The sequence below is a fragment of the Gambusia affinis genome, linkage group LG22, assembly GCF_019740435.1.
Source record: "Gambusia affinis linkage group LG22, SWU_Gaff_1.0, whole genome shotgun sequence".
NCBI lineage: Eukaryota > Metazoa > Chordata > Actinopteri > Cyprinodontiformes > Poeciliidae > Gambusia > Gambusia affinis.
Genome location: NC_057889.1, coordinates 1,291,607 through 1,313,866, shown reverse-complemented (window position 1 = coordinate 1,313,866; position 22,260 = coordinate 1,291,607). Strand labels below are relative to the sequence as shown.

At 43.0% G+C, this 22,260-nt stretch overlaps 1 protein-coding gene across 4 annotated transcripts; it reads right to left on the bottom strand.

Moving 5' to 3' along the window:
• Positions 1–2,254: 2,254 nt before the first annotated feature.
• Positions 2,255–21,214, bottom strand: kidins220b (kinase D-interacting substrate 220b). Of its 4 annotated transcripts, XM_044107136.1 has the most exons (31): positions 21,036–21,214; positions 19,976–20,060; positions 19,448–19,603; positions 18,732–18,830; positions 18,510–18,608; positions 18,330–18,428; positions 18,155–18,253; positions 17,975–18,073; positions 17,115–17,312; positions 16,919–17,017; positions 16,008–16,106; positions 15,832–15,930; positions 14,988–15,165; positions 14,743–14,907; positions 14,103–14,282; positions 13,866–14,031; positions 12,929–13,080; positions 12,227–12,516; positions 11,580–11,720; positions 11,232–11,469; positions 9,797–9,888; positions 9,568–9,712; positions 8,817–8,979; positions 8,557–8,735; positions 8,162–8,397; positions 7,846–7,968; positions 7,399–7,428; positions 5,770–5,907; positions 5,591–5,689; positions 5,281–5,511; positions 2,255–5,207 (listed from the first exon to the last, which is right to left on the bottom strand). In XM_044107136.1, the coding sequence occupies exons 3-31, from the start codon at positions 19,577–19,579 to the stop codon at positions 4,065–4,067; spliced, it is 5,211 nt and encodes a 1,736-aa protein (XP_043963071.1). In that variant the 5' UTR covers positions 19,580–19,603; positions 19,976–20,060; positions 21,036–21,214; the 3' UTR covers positions 2,255–4,064. The 4 variants fall into 4 exon arrangements, with proteins under 4 accessions (XP_043963071.1, XP_043963070.1, XP_043963072.1 ...); XM_044107135.1 differs by lacking the exon at positions 19,976–20,060; XM_044107137.1 differs by lacking the exons at positions 7,399–7,428; positions 19,976–20,060.
• Between the last annotated feature and the right edge of the window lie 1,046 nt (positions 21,215–22,260).

Below are 22,260 nucleotides of genomic sequence, written 5' to 3'. Positions count from 1 at the left end.
CTGAGTCTGATGATTCTGATTATGAAGCAATTGATGAAAATGATGTTCATGTTTCTCAAAGCAAGACATTCATGTCAAAAAATGGTGAAATTCAGTGGTCTTCATCTCCAACTAAGAACAGTAAATGTGTCTCAAGTTCAATTATAAAGATCACCCTTAGAAAAAAAATTAAAAATGTAATACAAAAAAATTTACAAAAAATCACTTTCAAAGATAATTAGTGTTATTTTGTGTTTAGGTTTTTCAGTGGGAATTAAAAAAAATGTAAATCACATTTTTTATGTCCGAATGAGTAAATTGTCATCATTGATCCTTTATTTGTGAGGAATAAAAAAACATAATTGCACAAATATTGATTGGAATGGTTCGTATAGGAGTTAATAATCAGACACAAAAAAGATTTGGAGGATTTTTTTGGTTTCTGACACTATAGCATGACTAAACACTCCCCGGGTCAAATTGACCCGCGAACATTATTGCTGTACCTCAGAAACGAACATAACAGGAGGGTTAAGCAATAAAAACAATCAACTGAAAGCTAATGCAGCAGGATCAGCTTCTGTTTGAGGGAATCTGCAGAAATTCCTCTGATGGTTTTGACCTAAAACAATTATTTGTAATTATTTCAACTGTTAAATTTATCTGTTTCTGAAAAACAGATACAAAAATTCAAACTGAGCAGGACTTTAAGCTTCATGCTGAAAATTTCAATCATTAATAAACATATTGACCATTAGAAAGTTAAGGTGAAACGTGTAAATAGATTAAGTATCATAAAGCTCATTCATTTACTGTATTGTTTTAAGTTGGAGCTGCATTCTGTTTTTCAGTGTAAGAGAAGAACAACCAGCGGTTTAGGGTGTGATTACTTCTTCTCACAGCGTCAGGTTGGTTTGGAGCTTTTTTCAGCTTCTTCAGAAACAGAAGAAATCTGGAAGGGGACAAAAAGTTTTTCTCAGTCTGGATTCTGTTCGGGGAAAATGCTGCAGCGCTTCCTCCCGGGTTGCAGGTTCGAGTCCAGGTCAGTTGCGCTCTTATCTGCTTCCTCCCGCAGATATTTGCATATTTTCACTGTACCTTAAGCTCTTATCGGCGGCAGGTCGCCGTGACACGTCACCTCCATCCTCTGATTCTTTTCCAGACGTTTATCCGACATTTTGCTCATTAAAGCATCCACCCAGAACGTTCTCTACGGTTACATCTGCTTCTTACACTTTATGAACGAAACTCAAACTGCCTCTAAAGAGCGTAAAAGGAACATTATATTGTTTAGAAATAACCAAGAAATGTTAAAAGTTTTTTAAAATGTTACATTTTTCTTCCTGATTTAGATGATCTACTAACTGTTTTTGAAAGCTAGTCAGTCTATGGCGCCACCTGCTGGACACTAACGGTTACAGACGAAAAACCGAATCAGATCATCGGCCGTTATCTTTATTTATTTAACAACATTTAAAAAACACACGGATTAAATTCAGATCAGATCCCAGACAATTTAAACAGAACGTAAATAAACTAATCAAATAATTTATTTTTTATGTTTATATATTTTAACACAATAAGAGAGAAACGGACGAGACGGATAAAGAATTAATTAAATATTTTTGAAATATTTTAAAATTCTTTTTATGTTTTTTCAGTAAATGATTAGCAGTGTTCAACAAAACATAAACATTACAAAAAAAGAGATGAATTTAAGTTTCAGCTCATTAATAAACATATTCGATAAGATATAAAAAAGGGAGTGTCACACACACTGTAAACAAAAACTAAATGAAAAATGTTCGACCGCAACTTTGTTTGCATAAAATTGGTTTTCCACACATTTTATAAAGTGGGAGTCGTAAAAGAGAGAAAATGCACCACATGGCTGCAGCACCCGGTCTCCGGGTTTGGCTGCAGCACCTGGTCTCCGGCTTTGGCTGCAGCACCTGATCTCCGGGTTTGGCAAACATGCAAAGCATGACGGGAGGAGTGAGTCTGCACAGGGCAACACCTGCTGCAGGCGGTAAATAGATTTTATCTTCCCCAAAACTGCAGTTTTCTGGATGGATGTAGAAAAATTAGCTCTGATTAACTGTTTTCATGAGATTGAATATTATTTATTAGGTTTGTAGAATTATTTATTAGCTTAAGTTTTCCATTACGACACACAACCTCTAAACTACAGACAACGTCACATTTTTCATGCAGTTTGACATTTTGTCGCCTAAAATTAAAAGAAAACTTGTCTGAAAAACAGCCGGAAGCAGCATAAACGTTCAACATCCAGGTTTTATTGAGTGTTTTTGGTGGTCACATACAACACCGACACAATTTTCACTTAATACAGATTTAAATAACAGCCTGTTTATTCATCAGTCTGGTTTTTATTCTGAATGGACAACTTATACAGGAAGTTTGATAGGTAGGCTATACTTTAAATTTTTTCAGAATTTTAAGATTCTCTTCTAGAAAGTATGATTTTTAGAAGAATCTAAAAATGTTTTTCACCACTGATTGAAACCTGATGAAATCCGCATTATTCCTGCTTGGCTCAAAATGAGCCTTTTTTAACGTTTAAGGTTTTTCAGAATAAAAGCAGCTCTGAATGGAACAGCTTCACCGACACATCCACAGGTTTAGCATCAAGTCCATTTATTTTAGCAGGAAACAGCGACACCTGGTCCAGGTAGCAGCTAAGCAACATCGACACTGACCGACCAAATTTAGAGCAAGCAGCAAAACTTTCAGCACGAAACTATTTCAGTTAAACACAAACAGGCTAAGCTAACATGATCTACGTCACATCAACGGCTCTTAGTTTAAAGTCAGAGGTTCCAATGTCAGTCCTAAAAGGACGGAAACAACATGTAATAAACTGGTAAAACATGATGTGACATGTTTTACCATGTCACATCATGGTAAAACATTTATTGGTAGCTTAACATAATTAGAAGGGGGTGAAGGTAGTGGAGTGTAGTAACGAGTTACACCACAAGGTGGCTGTAGTTTCCGTGAGACGGTTTGGTGCATCTTTTAACCCGTCTACTTTACCAAATAGTAAAGTCTCCGTCTTATATTTGTTTAATTAGATGTAGCTAATGTCCACCAAGGACACGGTGATTATTACAATAAACCGTTTGTCATACAACATTTGTTACTGCATTAACTAGGTTTATAAACACTACGTTTTAAGAGTAAAATAACCGTTCTACTTTTAGCTTTTATGGGGCTAGCATGCTAATTGTCCCGCTAGCTTAGCAGCTAACTGTTAAACCGTTAGCGGTGACAGCACCGGCTTGATACATGATGCTACAGGGGCATAAAATGATGCATACAATAGGCTGCATTATTAGCCTATTATATTGGTTTTCAAACTTTCGTTTAAAATAAAAAGTGATATAAAGAATTTACATTGAGTGCACAGTAATATGACTTGTTTTTTTTTGTCGTGCTCGGACTTTAGCTGCGTGAAACCACGGCTAAAGTGGAGCTGTAGCTCCCAAATGTAAACTAAAGTGAGGGCACACTTCCGCTATTGCACCAACAGAGGAGTAAACGCTTTAGCATTTTTGCAGATTTTGATTATACCTAGCCTTTCCATAAATTACTTTTCCCCACAAATTCTAAAGCGCTATTTTACTTGGCTATTTTGTCGTTTCAGTTGAATAAAGTTTGACATCTGAGTAAGCGCAAACTGTACAGGTAGGTGTATAATAAGCTGGAGCATCTGTCATTGAGAACATGGTCGAAGCTTGTGCTTTAGCATTAGCTTTCATTAAATACTGTGCTGGCATAGCTCTTTAGTGCTTGCTGAACTAATACTTATTAGTGCTTTAGGGTTAGCACAAAGAACATTTTACTTAATGGTGCCCTGACGTTGAAGACCCCTGTCCTGGTTCATTCACGGGCCACTGAAGAACCTGGAGCTAAAGAAACATCTAACACAAAGGACACCGTTGCTTGAAGACAGGAGTTGGTTCCTACAGACGACAACATCACAACACCATGCAGCAAATTTTTTACGACACTACAAAGCATGCAACTACAGAAGATGGCTCTCCTTCATCTTCATCATGCGCTCACAGGATGCTCTCGCGCTCTTCGGCGAAAGTGACGGTGTCAGAGGACACGGTGCAGATCTCTGGAGGATCCCCGGGTTTCAGGCCTCTCTTCAGGTGGACCACTCGGACGTTCTCATTGTTGGGGCCGGGCCTGCTGGTGGTGGAGGTCGGTGGGATGATGACATCCCCGGTAGAGGTCTGGTTGGAGGAGGTGGAGCCCTCAGCGGGTGGGCGTGGTCGGGCATTGGTGTTGTTGTTCAAGGTGACATTGCTGGGCGTGCGGTTGAGGTTGTAGCTCTTGGAGGAGGTCCAGCTCTCTTCAGGGCTGCTGGTCAGCAGGCTGCACTGATCTTCGGAGCAGATGGACATCCGGGTCACGGCCGGGTCCTGGAGGCCGCTCAGGCTGCTGGGAATGCCGCGTTTCCTGGCAGCGCTCTCCTCGTCCAGCTCGATCAAGTTGGCCCTCTCCAGCTGCGATAAGTCAGCCTCCTCATCCTGAAGCGAGTGGTTGGGCGAGCTTTCGTTGGAGCGCACGCCTGAGTCAGACGAATCCTTCTTATCCAACATGGCGTCTGAAAGGTAATCCTTTCCTTTCAGCGCCAGTGACCCGCCAGGCAGCTTGACATCGACTGGCTTCTTGCCATCTTTCGGCAGGAGGGGGTTGTCGGATTCTTCGGACTCCTCGTCGTCACTGGTCAGCTTCTGGTAGCGCAGACTGCCGCCACTGGCCTTCACCTTCAGGTCGCCGGCGCCCTGGAACAGCCCGCCTCTTTCGGCCGATAGCTTGCGGGTCAGCAGGGACTTTGAGGATCCGCTCTTCTCATCCTCTTCGGTGATCGGATCCAGGGCGTCGCCACTAGAGGCAAAGTCGGTGTTGTCAGCTGGTAGTTTGGCGCTGCTTCTCTTGTTGAAGGACTTTCGTCCATCTTGCTCGGTGCTGTCCTTGCTCTTGTCCCCGGCTGATGATGTCATGAACTGCCCCGGCTGCGGTTGGACGGGCTTCTCCCCGACTCCGCTCATCTCCAGCTGCGCCATCTGGGCGATGTACTCCTGGTAAGCGTTGCGGTACTCGGCCTGCTGCTTGTCGGTGAGCTTGCCGATGTCGTTGGAGGACTCCTGCGAGTTCAGGCTGGTCATGCTGGCTGTTCGGTGAGCGCCACCCTGTGGACGGTTGGTGGAACAACAGTTAGCAGCTGACATCATCGTCCTGTTGGGCGGTTCTGAGGGGACTCACCATCCAGGGCATGTTTCCGGGTCGCGGTGCCTCGTCCAAGCCCACGCCGCTCAGCTCCTCAAAGCTCAGGTTGAAGCTGTACATTGGTGACCCGTCGGCGTTGGCGGCTCCAGCGAGAGGCGGTGCCATGGCCCGCCTTCCGACCTCCGTGGGGACACCGACTACGCTGCCTTGCTCACTGGCGGTTTCCTCATGCAGCACTTGACTCTCGATATGACGCATCTCCAGGATCTGCAGCAGAATGAAGGAGAGTCATTAAACCCGGACCTGCTCTGTGTTCTGAACCGCCACCGGATGGACCGATACCGACCGTGGCTCTGAAGAGCTGCCAGTCTCCAAAGTTCATGTTCATCTCCTTCTTCAGCTCATCAATGTTGCACTGGGACAGAACTCTGCCGTTCACGTTGGCCTGCAGACAGAACATCAACACAACGCCGTTAGCCTCAGCCCGGTGGCGCCGCCGCAGTCAGAGCGGGTCGGGATGCGGACCTTCTTGATGGTGGCGGTGTACTGGGCCACCATGCTCTGGTCGATGCCCTCGGTCTGCCGCACGCGCTCACAGACACCGTCCGTCGTCATGGAGCTGAGGAGGACGGCGGGAACACCCGACACGACCGAAGCCGAGCCCTGGAGGCGAACAGAACCAGCCGTTACAAACCGGACCGACAGAACTTCATGTGATCTGAGTATTTATTATTAGTGTCGTCACGGAAACACGGGTCAGTAATTAGCTGCCAGGAAGACGGAACACATCAGGAAGATGGATTCCAGCTAAAATCTGGGAAACGGGGAAACTGAGAGGCTCAAACCAAACAACTGAATCTGGATCATGCAAACAGATCTGGTTGCCATGGAGATCATCAGTCATAAGTCAACAATGTGGTAACACAGCAGAACCTAACGTCCTAAATGTTATTATTATGATGATTATTAAATGTAATCATCATAATGAAAAGACAGTAAGATACTTTAAAAAATATATTCTGTAAAATTTAGGGAAGTTAATAAATGGATATAAAGTTTAAAGAAAAATAGAATATTTAAAACTTAGTCATTACATTATTAATACAATATATTATAAATAAGATGATAATAATAATGTATATTAATATTAGATTATTATCTGTTGATAATATATTACATAGTAATAGAAAAAAACTACACATCAGTATTTATTAGTTATTTTAAGAATGTTAATGATAATGTAATAATAACAAACTATTAAATACAATTTCCTTTTTGAATGATAAACAAGAAAAACATTTAAATATTTAGTCATAGTTATAATATATTATTATTGGTTCGGTAATATTTTACTATATATATACTTTGCAATTAAAAAAATATATTTTTTAATTGTCATATTTATTAAAATTTTTTAAGAACATTAAAAGTAATGTAATAATTAAAAAAGACAAATACAATTTTCTCTCTTTAAATGAAACTACAGCTGGGGAGTGAAGATAAACTAAACCAAGGCTAAATAAAAAAAAATTCAAATGTTTATCCATAATAAATATTTTTGTTATAATAAGACAATAAAAACCCAGTTATCTAATTTTTAAATTATGTATATTTATTTGAATTAGATTAAAGTGAATATATTACTATTATTGATAATAATAATCTTATAAGATGAAGGGAAAAATGTTTTTATATTATTTATAGGACATTTAAGCTGAATCTAAAGTGTTGGTTTCACTTTTTATCTTAATAATAAACATTTGATGTTTTAATCAGAAGCTTAATCTGTTGGCCTTTAATCTGAAAACTTCCAGTATTTGAAATAATCCCTCAGTCAGGGTCAAAGTGCAGGGTGGGGGGGTGAACCGTACGTTTCCCCAAAAGGTGAGAAAGTGTCCAGGTGAGGAGATGAAAGTGCAAGTGAAGCTACAGGTTGTCCAGGCAAGGTGCATGCTGGGATACGGCCTCTTTATGTCCACAGAATCCAGTTAATCTGTGGAGGTTTCAGTTCAGAAACGATCAAATTAAAGAAATATGAGCAGATGCCAACGGCTAGCTAGCCGGACGCTAATTGTCTTGTATTTTAAAGTGCAGAGGACTTCTGTGGACACATGAGGGACGGGTGGGGAACGTCCAACATGGAGGGCTCAGTACCTGCTTCCTTTTAAAAGATGAACTCTTAGACTGCAGACAGACAGACAGACAGACAGGCGAGGGATGGACACATCAGGAAATGAATCTGATAACAATCATCAGCAGCTCTGACAGAAACCAACCCACAGGAGAGGAAATGGAGGAAAAACAGAAGAAGAAGAAACTAAAGCCCCTGAGGTCTGACTCTGCAGACCTGAAGTCAACCTGGAGAAAACAGAATCTGACATAAACGTGATCTTTATGAATCCTTTATAAAGCTTGTTTAGGATCAGCTGCTTCAGCTGCCACCAACATGCTCAGCAGCTGGTGTGCTGACCTTTGGGTAGTTTGAACTGAACTGCAGCTAATTTCACCTGGCTTTCCTCTTGTGACGTCAGAACACCTGGACAGGTGAGTTTGATGAGTCAAGTCTCTGATTTTTACTGATTCTTCACGTGGATAACTTACGGCTGCAGCGGCACCGGCGTCCCGGCTGAAGGAGACTTTGGGCGGCGGCCGCAGGTGAAGATGTGGAAGGAAGGGAGCCACGAACGGGTGTGGCAGCTGGTAGAGGTGGTGGGAGAAATATGGCTGAACGGGGGTGAAAACCAAAATAAGGGTCATGGATGGAGGCGTTCAACAGAAAATAAACTCTGAATCTCTCAGAGATTCACTGCAAAACATGGAAATTAAATCAAAATGATGAAAAGAAATGAATGAAAACAAAGAAGGAGGTCACATGACATGATGACATCACAGGCAGGTGGGCGGGGCCTGGACTCACCCTGTTGTAGAAGGGGTGCTGCGGGCCGGCCATGCCGCTGTAGTAGCTGCTGTGCGGCTGCGGGGAGATGACGCCCCCTACTGGCGCGTTGAAGGGCCCGCTGAAGGAGGCGGAGGGCGAGCAGGTGGACGACACCTGGCTGTAGACGGAGGTGGGGCGGGGCTGGGCCTCCTGCAGCGGCATGGCGGGGTACGTGACCCCGCCCAGGTTCATCTGCTCCCGCGCCGCACGCACATCTGGAACGAGACGGAAAACATCTGGGATGAGACATCAAACAGAAACAGAACCGGATCCAAACTAAGAGAAGACGAGGAGAAAACATCTGGATAAACAAAAACTAGAACATCTGGATCAAACTGGAGCGTCTGGCGCAGGCCTGGTTCTGGACCTCTGACCTGCGATGATCTCCCTCAGCTTGGGGTCCAGGTTGACGGTGCAGGGCAGGAAGGTGCGGACGTCCCTGGCGGTCAGGACCGGTGTCCGTGACGACAGGAAGACCTCGAAGCTGCGGACGTCGCCGTCGATCTCCAGCAGCGGCTCCACGTCCTTGGTGGTGGGGATGTTCTTGGACACCCTGAGGAGCGGAGAACAGCAGGGGGTCAGACGGCAGCGGGTCGGGCGATGGCGATGGCGGGAGGTGAATGTGCTCTCTGACCTTTCATAGATGCTCTTGAGTGCGGCCTGGTCGGGGACGCCGTCGTTTTCCTCCAGGTACAGGATGATCCAGGACGTCCTGTAGGGCCACTGCTCCGTCAGGTTGATCCAGGACGCCAGCCGGTCCCAGTTGAAGTTGATCTGATTGGCTCTCAGGAGGCGACCTGGACAGGAAGGGGCGGAGTCAGACATGACATGATGACCGTATGATAACCTGAGGTCAAAATATTACGGTTTGGTGAAGGGCTGGAGAATATGGCTGAAAAACGTATCATTATATCAGTGGACATTGATAATTATTGATTAGCTCTTAGTTTTAAATATCAAATCGAGCCAAACTGGTGACGTGTCATTTCCTGTTTTATCCACCGTTCTCAATCCGTTATTTTAAGCAATTATGAGGCATGGTGGCAAAACCTGAAACTGCTGCTGTGCATGTTATTCAACTGGCTGTTGCTAGGCAACAACAGAGTGAGTGAGTTAGTTGATTCCACAAACAGAGATTAGTGGCTGTGAGAGGCTCCTTTGACTACATCTCCCAGAATGCTGTGCGGTTCTGAATCAGTTCAGTGAAATGATTGAACATTCTATCTATCTATTATCTATTGATACTGATCACATGTTATTTGTTTCACTAATGCTAAATGCTAAAGGCAGCTCATTAATTTGAAGGCAGCATAAACTTAACCGCTAATTGGCCCATGGCTGGTATCCAGGTGTGAGCGATCGCCGAGGAGGAGGGCGGGGCTTACCTGTGACGGAGACGATGTTCAGCAGCCGCCTCATGGTCTGCGGGCTGATGTCGCTGAACCAGTCCTCTGTCACCATCAGCTTTGTCAGGTCGAACGACATCTGGCGCGTCACTGAACGCTGCACCTGGCGCCGCCGGTATGTGTCCTGCAGCGACGCAACACAAGTCACATGAACCTCATGCAGCTGGCGGACCAGTCAAAGTCCCAGTTACCTCCCAGTCTGACTCACCCGGCGGTTCAGCGTCGTCTTGCTGCCAAACTTTGTTAACTCTCCCAAACTATGCGGAGACAACTTCCTGTCCAGCTCTTCGTGCCAACCCACTGAAGACACACACACACACACACACACACACACACACACACACACACACACACACACACACACACACACACACACACAGTATTATACTTTATGAATGGTAAAATATTGCTGGAAAATACACCTTTAAGCATGTTGATTGTGAAAAACATAATAGCATTTCTTCAAATCTTCATTGTAGTAAGAGCATGTGAGTTTTTCTTATATTGACGAAGACGCAAGATTATGTGTGGCTATTCTCTTAAAATTAGCTCAGTTGGTCGGAGTGTGGTGCTGATAAAGCCAAGGTCATGGGTTCGAGCCCCACACTGGCCAACTGAAATATAAAGTCTTCATAATAGCAGTAGGCTGTATATTTAACCATTATGTACATTGATTTTGAAAAACATTAGAATATGAGCTCTTAACTCAAATCTTCATTTTGGTAAGATCATGTAAGGTTTTTAAATCCATGGAAACTCAACATTATGAGTAACCTTGTAGTTAGGAAATCTCTGTCCAGCTGATGTTAGCTCAGCTGGACGAGGTGTGGTGCTAGCATTATTACGTCATTTCCATTAAATCAGTATAAAAAGGTCTTCAAACAATATTATCGTTTATCGCAATAGTTTTGTGAGACAATTAATCGCTCAGTAAAATTTCCTGTCGTGAGGCCTAGTATTTAAGATGCATATAACCACAGAAATGTGCTAACTCTGTCCAGCCGACTGGTGATAATACATACACAAAAATAAGCTTGCTAGCAAGCAAGTTAGCAAGGATATATTAGTCAGCAGTAGCTTCAACTGCCTCGAGTCACTCAAACCTAAAAGTTTGAGAGAAACTCAAACTTTTGAATTTCTCCCTATATTACTACAGAAATATACAAACTTTATATACAAACTTTGTCCAGCAAACTAGAGATAAATCTGCACTTATTCATCACCGACACAATAAAACTAGCTTGCCAGGTAGCTAGCAAGCTAGCAGGACCATAATAGCAGGTTATTAGCAATAGCTTCCACCATCTTCTGTCACTCAAACTTATAAGTCTGGGAGAGTCTTAAACTTTCTAGTGTCTCTTAAAAATTTGAGACTCAGATTTTTGCCAAAAGTCCAGCAATAAACAGAACATCGAATAAATGATCAAAATTTAAGATCAGTGATTAACATATTCAACTCAATCCAGAAAGATTTTAATTAAATTAAATGTTGGTATAACATTAATTTAAGATTTATTTAGAAGCCAACTTACTTTCCAAAAGGAATTTAAGACATTTTAAGGCCTTAATTTTACATACATGAAATTAAGAAATTGAAAGTGTGTGGACAGCCTGCTTGCTTCCTTCCTCATCGTCATGGTTACCTTCAGAGTTGGCGGCGTCCCCGTTGGCGGGCGCGGCGGCGCACATCTTCCTGGCGCTGGACAGCCCCCTGCTGTTGAGGAAGACGGGCAGGTGGACGATGTTCCTCATGTAGTCGTGTCCGTTGATGTTGGAGTCTCTCAGGACGCTGTTCAGGTTCTGGTTGATGGCTTTGATGATGATGTGGGGGTCGCTGGCGAAGATGGAGATGAACGGACCTTTGGAGAATAAAACCCGGACCTGCAGGAGGCGGAGAACAAAGCCGTGATTCTCAGCGGTGTCTAAATCTAACTAGGAGTTCCTCAGGGCTGCGTTTTCAGGTCCATGTAGTTCACTCAGCATCCTCTCACCGTGTCGAGCATCTGCAGGACTTTATCCTGCTCACAGGAGTCCAGACCATCGATGACGACGACCAGCCGGGTCTGGTGCTGCGTGAAGCTGTCGATGGTCTTCGCCATCCTGGCCATCAGCTCCACCTCGTTCTTCAACACCTGAAGGAGAAAACCAGAGAAGTCTGGAGCATTAAAACACACCTTCACTGGCTGTGAAAATAAGAATGAAATAAATTACCTGAAAAATAAATCAATTAATAAAGTGAAAATGTGAAAATAAAAAAAAATTAAACATAAAAAATTAAGTTATTGTCAGCATATAAAAATACCTAAAAATATAATAAAAACAACAAAAAACAAATAGCTGTCAGTAAAAATAAGATAAAAACATTAAAATAAAAAATAATGAAGTACTGCTAAAAAATAAATGAAGCTCTAGCCAGCAAAATTAAAATGATAAAAGCAAAAGTCATAGAAATAAAAAGGTAAAAAAAATACATTAAAAATAAAATGTATAAATAAATGAGCAAATTAAGAACAAATAAAAAAAGCTAAAATTAAACAGTAATAAAAAGATGAAAATACCAGAAAAGATCATGTCAGGACAAATAAATAAAAGTAATTTAAAAGTTCTGGGCAGGCTAAACGCTGGAGTCCCGTCTGACCTTCATGAAGCCCTCGCTCTTCAGCTTGTGCATCCTGTTGGCGGCGCTGTGGAGCCTCTTCCTCTGCGAGTTCAGCACCGAGTCGGTGACCTGCCACCACGTCTTGCAGTTGAGCAGCAGTGCGAGGCCGACCACGCTGCCGATGGCGATCAGCACGGCGTTCACCGTCTGGTTCTCGCCGTCCACCTTAAAGACGGCCAGCAGCGCCATGCCGGTGATCAGGCAGGCCAGGACGAAGACGAAGAGGATGAAGGACGGCACGCAGCACGTCTTCTTCCACTTCTTTTTACCTGCAGGGGGCAGAGAGGAAGAGCCCCACTGTAAAAATATACACATGGTGTAAAACCAATACTACAGGTAAATATAGAAGTGTTGATATAAAACTGATCAAAGATCCTTGAAAAGGATTTGAAGCATCTTTACTGCCCCCTGCTGGCTGGTTGGAATACTGACAGAATATAACAAAGAAATAAAATAACATTTTAATTCATTTAAAAGACATTTTAAAATTCATTTTTCAATTCCAGCTTCATCTTTGTTTGTCTTTTAATGTACTTAAAGTGTATTGTCTTAATATGTTTGAATAGAATACAACATGATGTACGTTTTGAATAAAGGTTTCTAACTCAATAGCATCAATAATGGAATCGGTACCAATAAATTCTTATCAGTTTCCGTCCCTAACCGTCCAGACGTTCTCACCTTGCGTCTCCTCCGTCTTAAACACCCTGAAGAGTCGTGTTGCTAGGAAACCAAACTCTCTCTCGCAGGCGTCTGACAGCGTTGCAATCATCTCCGCCATGGATGTCTCTCCTCCCACGCTGGACAGACGGTTGTAGTCCGTGAACAGGAACCTGCAGAGGAGGTCAGAGGTCAGAGTATCATCAGCGCTCAGCTCTCCTGTGTTTCCACGGCGACAAATACAACTGGGCTGAAATTAATAACTGTTATTACTTCCCTCTGGTTGCCGTCTGTTCTGGTCATTTTTTCCAAAGGTGTCAGAAGAGTTCAGAGAGATATTTAATATCAGTAAATATCGGTTATTGGCCGATTAACAGTAATATTAATATTGGATACTTATATCGGCCCAACTTTTCATATCAGTACATTCCTGATATTTGTGTCAAAACTCGTTGTTGTGGATGTTTTCTGTATTTAATGTTTGTAACTGAAGCAAATGTTTCATTTTAAGGTGGTAAAACAAAATGCTTGTATTTCCTGTCTTGCACTCTTTGAAGGTTACATTTTTCTGCTCCTGGTTTTACGTCCCTCCTGAGGATCTGCTGATGGAGCAGCCCGGTCCTAACAGATGTGGTCATTTAGACCCCAGGAGTCTTTTACCCGGAGCGTGAGCTTTGACAAGGTTTTCTGCTGTCCGACTGTGACATCTGCCGCACTCCTCCTGAGAGGGACCTAAAATCCTGATCCAGGTCCAGATAACTGATGGTTTGACACCTGCCTTTTTAAAAAGCTCTTCCTTTGTGCTCTTTGCCACGCTGTTTCCTGTTTGCTCAGCTTTGATGCCGGCCGGTTACGTCATCAACAAGCATCACTGCAGTTAGCTGGTAGGCTGCAGCTCTCTATCGTTTCTACCATAGTTATGATGGATTCCCACCAGGCTGTGAGCGACGTGCGTTACCTGACAGGCAGGGCTCTGGTGCTCTGCTCCGGCAGCTCTGGCGGGTTGACGAACATCAGCCTCAGCAGCAGCTCCAGGTAGCCGATGTGTCGGGCCAGGCGCGTGCTCAGCAGCCACGCCCACGTCCAGCTGTCGCCCTCGCGCCGCCCGCCGAAGTACACCACCACTGTGGAGCAAACAGACTGCTCCATCAGCAGTTCCTCTACAGCAGCAGGAAGAGAATAAACCCTGACGCACCGAAGAAGAGGTAGAGCAGCGCCAGCAGGCTGAGGGAGACGGCCATGGCGAGCTTGGGGTCGACGGTGAAGCCGAGGACGACGGCGACGGAGCCGCAGAACAGCAGAGACAGGAAGACCACGAGCCAGGAGAACTGGAAGAGCGGCTCGATCTGCTGACCGGCAAACGTCTTCATCTCATCTGAGGAGGAGGAGGAGCGGCGTTAACTCGTCGGTATGAAGCCAGGATTAAACACTTCACAGAAAAATTCAAGAACTTTTCAAGCATTTCAAGGTAATTTTTCAAACTTTTTCAGCTCCATACTTTGAAAGAAGAAGACAGTTTCAATTCACCGTTTTACCGCAGGATTTATTACTGTTATCAATGTTTTATGGTAGAATTTTACATTCCAGAACAGGGACAAGAAAAACAAAAATATAACAAAACTTTCTGTTTTGAAACCTCTCTAACTGAGAACTGACTGTTCTGAGAAACCATAAAGTTTCCTAAGAATTTAGTTTTTACCATCATTTTTATCATTATCACAATACTACCACAGAATACTGTAATAAAATGCTGTATTTTGTGTGTGTGTGTGTGCGTGTGTGTGTGCGTGTGTGTGTGTGTGTGTGTGTGTGTGTGTGTGTGTGTGTGTGCTGACCCTCCAGTTTCTTGAGCAGGAAGGACTTGCCGGAGCCCCACTGGGCGTACAGACCCACGCAGATGGGCGGCTGCATGGTGGGTTCGCTCAGGATGTCGGCCAGAGCCGAGCTGTAAAGGTCGTAGCCCAGCATGTCGCCGTCCGTCTCCGTGGGCGACAGGTGACCTGTGGGGGGCGGGGCACATGAGAGGTCAGGTTACCGTTAGGAACGGGTCACATGATCGTCAGGGAGGAGGAAGACGTACGAGCGCCGAAGATCTGGGTGAGGATGCTCTTCTGGTGGCTGCAGTCGATGTTGTACGGCGTCTCTCCGGCCTTGTTGGGCCGGTACAGCAGGCGGCCATCTTTGGGGTTGCGGAGCAGCAGCTCGGCGAGGCGGCGGCTCCGGCCGCGGATGGCAACGTGCAGCGGAGTGTCTCCTTTCTGGGCAAACGGACAGAAGCAATGAGGACGTCATTGATGTGTCTGTACCTGCGTTTCCATGACAAATGAGCACAAATCTTTGTCTGCTAGTGTAAAAAAAACAACAACTCATAATTCCATTTAATAAGATATTAAATTAAAAATGCATGAATAAGGTTGTTCACAAGATAAATCATTGAAAATCATGGCAGAGACGGATATAAACAGCTAAATAAGATTCATAATTCAGTCATCATCCATCAGCCAATCAGAGGAGACGTCAGCGTCTTCTTCAGGTGTTGGAGCAACAAGCCCCGCCTACTCGAGAGCTGCGTTTGGGGGAATTTTAGTCGCCCATTTTACATTAAAGCTGAGAATTCAACACGGAATGACACACCTTTTTATGAACCACAAAGAAAACCACTTCCTGTTGTCTTCTTTGTGGTTTTCGGCAGTAGTAACATCTGGATGTTGATCACAAGGTTTTCCATTACAGTTTTGTGAAATACATCTATTTCAACACGTCTGGAAAGTTGCCTCATCCCAGCTTTTCTCCCAGAGTTTTTGTTTTTTAAACTGCTGTGTTTTCATTGAGCTAATTTATTTCATAGTTTCAGTTTGTGTAATTCTGCTGTTGATGGAAACGCAGTTTGTGTTCGGAGGTTTCTGCGACTCTGAGTCTCCCACCTTGTCCACAGCCGACACTTTGGCTCCTTTATCCAGCAGCAGCTCCACGATGTCGATGTTCCTCATCTTAGTGGCTTTGATCAGCGGCGTTTCCCCGTCCTGACAGGAAAACACACACTCATCATTGATGTGATCAGCCCGGTGTGTGAACGCTTTCTGGGATCCAGTGGATTCACCTTGGTGCACGTCTCGGTGTCGGGGTTGCACTGCAGGATGTCCCGGACCATGGTGGCATTTCCCTTCTCCACGGCCCAGTACAGAGCCGTCTTGTTCTCCTGGAGACGCAAAAGGTCCGACAAAAACACGAGGGAGGAAAAACACACAGAGTACGTTAAGCTAGTTCATAATTCACCAACATCCTGGAAACAGAATCTCAGTTTATTTTATTTTCCAACATCTTGACGGGCTGCAGCACCGAAAAGTTGTCAAAAGTTTTTAGGAAAATTCTACCAAAGTGGGCGGAGCCAGAAACACAAAGGGGCGTGGCCAAGTCAACTTTTCAGACAAGCTACTCAACAAAAATACGACTTTAAAATCTAGCAACTTTTTTCAAAATAAGAGACCAGCGACAGATGCAGTGACTTCTTTCCAAAATGCAAATAATGAAAGATTTACAGACGTTCTTGGAAAAAAAGACGAGCAATGAATCTATTTTTTTCTCAAAAGAGTGACTGGTGAGTCCTTAAAGTTTTATGTTTATGATGTGAGACCTTTACTTTGCACCCAGGAAACGGCCTAACATAGAGTAACGGTCTCGCGTTTTCTGCCCAGGAAATCAAACAAAAAGTCTCTTAAATGAAACCGTTCTCGTATTCCACCAGCAGGGGTCGTCATCTCCGGTTTTGGTTTGTTTTCCAAGAACAGACCCAACAAATATCATTAACTCTTAGATTATCAACATGGACACAATGTAAACTTTTCTATAAGAACCTGAATCCATTCTTAAGGGTTTTGTGTTAAAGAGCAAAACACACACGTCGAGGAGAAAGTTGTCAGTAACACAAAAACTACTAAAATACATTAAAGTTGTTCAGTGACAGTGTTGCTCCAGTAGTTTTTGACCTTTGACCTGCTGGTCGGATCTCACCTGTCCTCTGATGTCGATGTCGGCGTATTTGTGCAGCAGCGCTCTGACGATCTCCACATGGCCGCCCCTCACCGCTCCAATCAGAACCGTGTCCCCGCTCTGCGAACACACACCGTGCCGTTAGCTTCCCAGTGGAGCAGAACCAGAACCAGAACCAGAACCAGAACCGGTCGGGTCCTAACAAACGGCGCCTCACCCGGTCGGGGATGTTGACGTACGTCCCGGCGTCCAGCAGGTCCTGGACGATCTCGGTGTGGCCCTCCTTGGCGGCGATCATCAGCGCCGTGTTGCCGTCCTTGTCGGTCATGTTGACGTTGGGGTTCCTCTTCAGCAGCTCCTTCACCACCTCCGTGTAGCCGCCCTTCACCGCCACGATCAGCGCCGTCATGGAGTTCTGAGGAGACCAGAGTCTGTGGTTTCAATCGCAGCGACGCTTCAGCAGCAGAAATGTCAGCGCTAAATGAGACCAGGATGCACAATTTCTGAACAGATTCAGCGCAAATGTGACGTGTAAAAATAAACTAATAAATTATTCTGATGATTAATCGGATAAAAAATATTGGCACTTTCTGCAGATTTTTTATTTAACCACTTAAGCTTATAATTAATGTTAAAATACATAAAAATGCAAATAAAACATTTTAAATAACAAACTAATCGTCTAATTGCCTAAAATTCATGTGCAGCATTCCTTAAGTGAACACAGGAAGCTTCTACATGTAAAAAACTCAGACCTTTTTGCTTGACTGAACATCAACATCAACACAGTGTTGGTTATATTTTGGATCAACAGATTATTTTACACAATCTGAACTAGCTGAAGCTAAAACTCTTTTTGGTAGAATAAATTTACAAATAAGTTTTTTGATCTTGAAAGCAAATGTTAATATTTTTGATAGAGTTTTGGCCTAGTCGCTGCTCTGAGTGTGTTGTTCTTCCAGCATTAAAGCATCTACCAATCCAGTTCGGTTCAAAACCCTGTTTGGGTTTGAGTCGTTCAGCAGAAATGTTTTAAATTTGTTTAGTCTCATGTACGGTGGCTGGGTGTGGACATACCGCCCCCTCCTGGTCGATGTCGGCTCCTTTCTCCAGCAGGTGCATCACGCAGTCGTAGTGTCCCTTCCTGGAGGCCCAGATCAGAGAGGTGGTGCCGTACTGTCCACAGAGACACACAGGGCCGTTCAGAGACAACATGGCTGCCGGTCATGATTCATTCTGCCTCTGACTGAGCCTCACCTTGTCTGAACAGTTGACTTTAGCTCCGTGTTCCAGCAGCAGCTTAACGATGTCGGCGTGTCCCCGTCCCGCCGCCCAGATGATGGGATACACGCTGTACTGCTCAGACAGGAGGAAGACGAGAGCATGAGGGGGTGAGGCTCTGCGGCGGGTCAGCAACATGTGGGGGTCTCACCTGTCCTGTGGTGTTGGGATTGGCTCCGTGCTCCAGCAGCAGCTGGGTCACCTCCACTCGACCTTTATAAGCCCCCCACATCAGAGCCGTCCAGCCGCCCTGAACCACACAACCTCATCTTAGACACACATCCACAGCACATCTGCTCCAACTACGTTTCCCATGAGGCATTGCTCCCACCATGTCTCTGTGCTCGATGTAGGCGCTGCTCTCCAGCAGCTCCTTCACCACCTCCAGGTGACCCTCTTTGGCTGCAGAGATCAGAGCCGACCAGCAGTCCTGGAAACACACGGGAAGGCCGTTTTACTATGGAAACTGCAGATAATCCACCCACTGGTGTCCTAGCAACCACATAGGACAGAATAAAAACACAGAGGGCTGAGCGGCGTTGGGTTTGCTCACCACGTCGTCCAGGTTGACGTTGGCTCCCCTCCTGATGAGCTCCTGGACGATCTCCAGGCTGCCCTGCTCCGCCGCCAGCATCAGCGGCGTCTGGCCGTTCTGACAAAATAACAAACAAATAAACAAGTAAACAAACCAAAAGACGCGAGCAAACACATCAACAAACACACGACAAAAAACACGTAAACAAACCAAAACATGTCAACAAAACGAAACGTAAAAAACACGAGCAAACAGAAACACACATAATTTCTGCATGAATAAATAAATAAATTACTTTTTTGTTCGACAGATATGTTAAATAAATAAACCAGTATTCAATAAATATTATTAGTACATTTATACTAATTAATTCATTAGTCAATACGCAAGCAACTGATAAACAATGTGATAAAATAAAAAATTAAACAATTATTTTAAAATATTTGTATTTATACTTCATTATTAATGTTATTAATTTAAGATTAATAATGATAAATAACTTTTTAAAACTATAATTTAAAAAATCTTATAAACTATATAAATTAAAATATTAACTACCAAGGAGAAAAAAATACTTTATTTATAAATCCATGAAATTATCAATTTACAAGATACATAATTTTGTAATTTATGAAGACAAAAAAAGAAACAGCAGGCAGTGATGCGTTGCATTGCAGTTTGGTTCAATTCGGTTCTGTGTGGTTCAGTTCGGTGCAGTTTGGTTCGGTACGTACGTCACTGCGGCCGTCCACCTCCTTGAAGCGGTCCAGGTGAGCCTTCAGGGCAGCCAGGTTCTCCTCCTCTACGTAGCTGAACAGGTTCTGGATGGCCAGAGTGGTCATCTTGATGGACGTGGTGGTGTCCATGTCTGCGGTTTCTCACTGCGCCCCCTGCAGGAAGACAGAGCAGTTTCAAACACCCCCAGAGGTTCACAGGTCTTTAAAATAAAAATAAAAGATAAGCGACTCCAGAGCTTCCTGCTGCGTCAGGAACGATTTGAACCCGCTGAGCTAAAGCTGCTGCAGCTGATATGAAGGCCTGAGCTGACCCCAGATCAGCCTGCTGCCTCCGCTCCCCGCCGATAAACACTTCAATGGGGGCTGGATCTCATTTTCCATCACAGCCAGACGGTAAAATGTGGACTGTCGCCATGACAACAGCCTACACGTCTCCCATACAAAGAGGGAGCCAGTGAGTGAGTGAATGTGAATGCAAATGAACAAACAGGGCATTAGCTACCAGCTGAATCTGGGAGTTCAAACCTGAGAACTGGGTGTGGATCCTTAATGTTCACCCTGACGCCGTCAGAATCCCTAAACGCTGCAATCTGGAGACGATTTCTCCATCCTAAAACCACAGAAACAGCTTCTGCTTGTTTTTAACGTGTAATCAGTCAGAGCCTTTAACAACAGCAGGATAATGAGCAAAATGCAGAATAAAAATTTGGTTTTCTTCTCTAACAGGGTTTTAACAAACTGAGCAAATAGAATGAAGCTTTTTATGTTTTCAGAACATGAAAAGGATTTCCAGTCAATAAACAACCCAGAAAATTCTTATTTCATATTAATATTAATAATATGAAATATTATATTACATTATAATATGAAATATTATATTATTAATATTCCATATTAACATAATTACTCACTTTTTCTGTATAAATTCCAACGTTTTATTATTTCTTCCATAATTATTACAAGTATTTATGCCAACAATGCAGTTAAAAGTGCAAATCTAAATTTAACTTAAAGTGTTTTAAACATTATAAGTTTAAAAACAATTAATTAAAACCTATTTTTTATTTTCCCATTCATTTTGTAATTTCTTCTCTTATTTAATCACATAACTAAATCTATTATGTGTTGTTACTGGTTTTGTATGGAAATACAATTAATAAATACATGTTATCCTACTTTGTACACTACTGTTTTTATGGAATTATGATAATAACAAAAATCACCATTTGCTCTTAATAAAAACAATAATCTACTTTATTTCTGTCTAATCGCAGCTGGATGATAACAGGCCACGCCCCCGGTGTTGTATCGGCGTTATATGGCTGCTGTAACCTGAACACCCTTCACACTGTCGGAGACATTCACTAATTTACGGCCTGCGGCGGCGAACCGCGCAGAAAATCACCTCAAAACAAACTAGAAACGAAACAATTCACAGCTGAAACCTCCATTATAGCGGAAAATACCAGAACATCGGTGAGGATCTGATTCATTCCGACAGATTCCTCCGCGACAAGTGCGGATCAATAATAGATGGCAGGAAAAGGATGCTGACGGTGAGAAGAGCGGAGAGGAGGAGATTTACCCTCAGAAAAGAACAGCTTTCAGCCTGAATAGCCCGGTTCCGGTTCGGGTTTTAGGTGCTTTTCTTCGGCCTGTTTTCGGAAGAGAGCCTGAGGTTATTCTCCATCCCCGACAACAGCAGCCATCTTGATTAGAATAACGACCGAAACAACAGCACGAGCTAATCACAACCCCCCAATGCGTCATGCGCCAAAATCGAGGACTTTATTTCCGCTTTATCCTGTCAAAATAAAAGCCTCAGTAGCAGTTGTTTCCTGTATATAGGTTATTAATACCCGCCAACTTGAAAAATCCTGATTTAATTATTTCTTAAAATGTCCACTTTCAACTTTAAAATTATACTAAAAAATATGTTTTAAAAAGCCTGCCAGGTTTATATTCAACTACTGCATAAAAATTAAGATATACATTTTCTTAAATATTTTAAATATTATGGTGTCAGAATTTTTATTTCTCCTTTATACAAGTTTAATTATTTCGTTGTTTAAAATGTGTCCATAACATAAGGCCATAATGGATAAAAATAGACAATCATCATCTTAAATGTTCCAGGCTTTATCAGATGTACTCTGAACTCATCTCTGCGTTCTGGAACCTATTTATTTACAACGTCTCCAGCTGACTGAGACTTTCCCCAAAATACTTTTAGCTGTAACAGCAGTGAAAGGTGGCTCAAATTATCCAAAAACCATTTTCTAAACTACTTTTAAAACCAACGTTATGCACTACTTTGCCTTGGTCCGGCACATAAAATCCATATAAAATACATTGAAGTTTGTGATTGTAATTTTGATCAACATCAATTTGTGTCAATATATTTGCATGCCACTACATAATGTCTGGCTACTTTTGGTTTCAATGTTTTCTACTTTGAATCTGTTATGAATGCAGATTATCATCTGTGCAGTAAATCTACTTATCTTTATCAGTTCAGAGCTTTAGCAGGAACTCTGCTCAGTTTACTCAGGGTTAAAGTGCAGAAGTCTTATCTCAGGAAAGTACAAGTACAGTGATGGTATTAGTCCATGACTATACAGATAATATTGACTGTGCCTTCTCCAAGACATTTCCCTCTAGCCTACATTACTAATACTCTCACCTTCTTCTATCCAATATATATATATATATATATATATATATATATATATATATATATATATATATATATATATATATATATATATATATACATATATATATTTATATGATCTTATATGATCCCTAAT

What these genes read in the sequence shown, in the direction of transcription:
- kidins220b (XM_044107136.1), bottom strand. Translation starts at nt 19,579, where the DNA reads ATGGACACCACCACGTCCATCAAGATGACCACTCTGGCCATCCAGAAC. An exon ending in TCCTGCAGATGCTCGACACG is followed by an intron (nt 11,470 to 11,579) that starts GTGAGAGGATGC and finishes CGCCTCCTGCAG; the next exon opens with GTCCGGGTTTTATTCTCCAA. An exon ending in CATCTTTTAAAAGGAAGCAG is followed by an intron (nt 5,908 to 7,398) that starts GTACTGAGCCCT and finishes GTTCGCCTCCAG; the next exon opens with GGCTCGGCTTCGGTCGTGTC.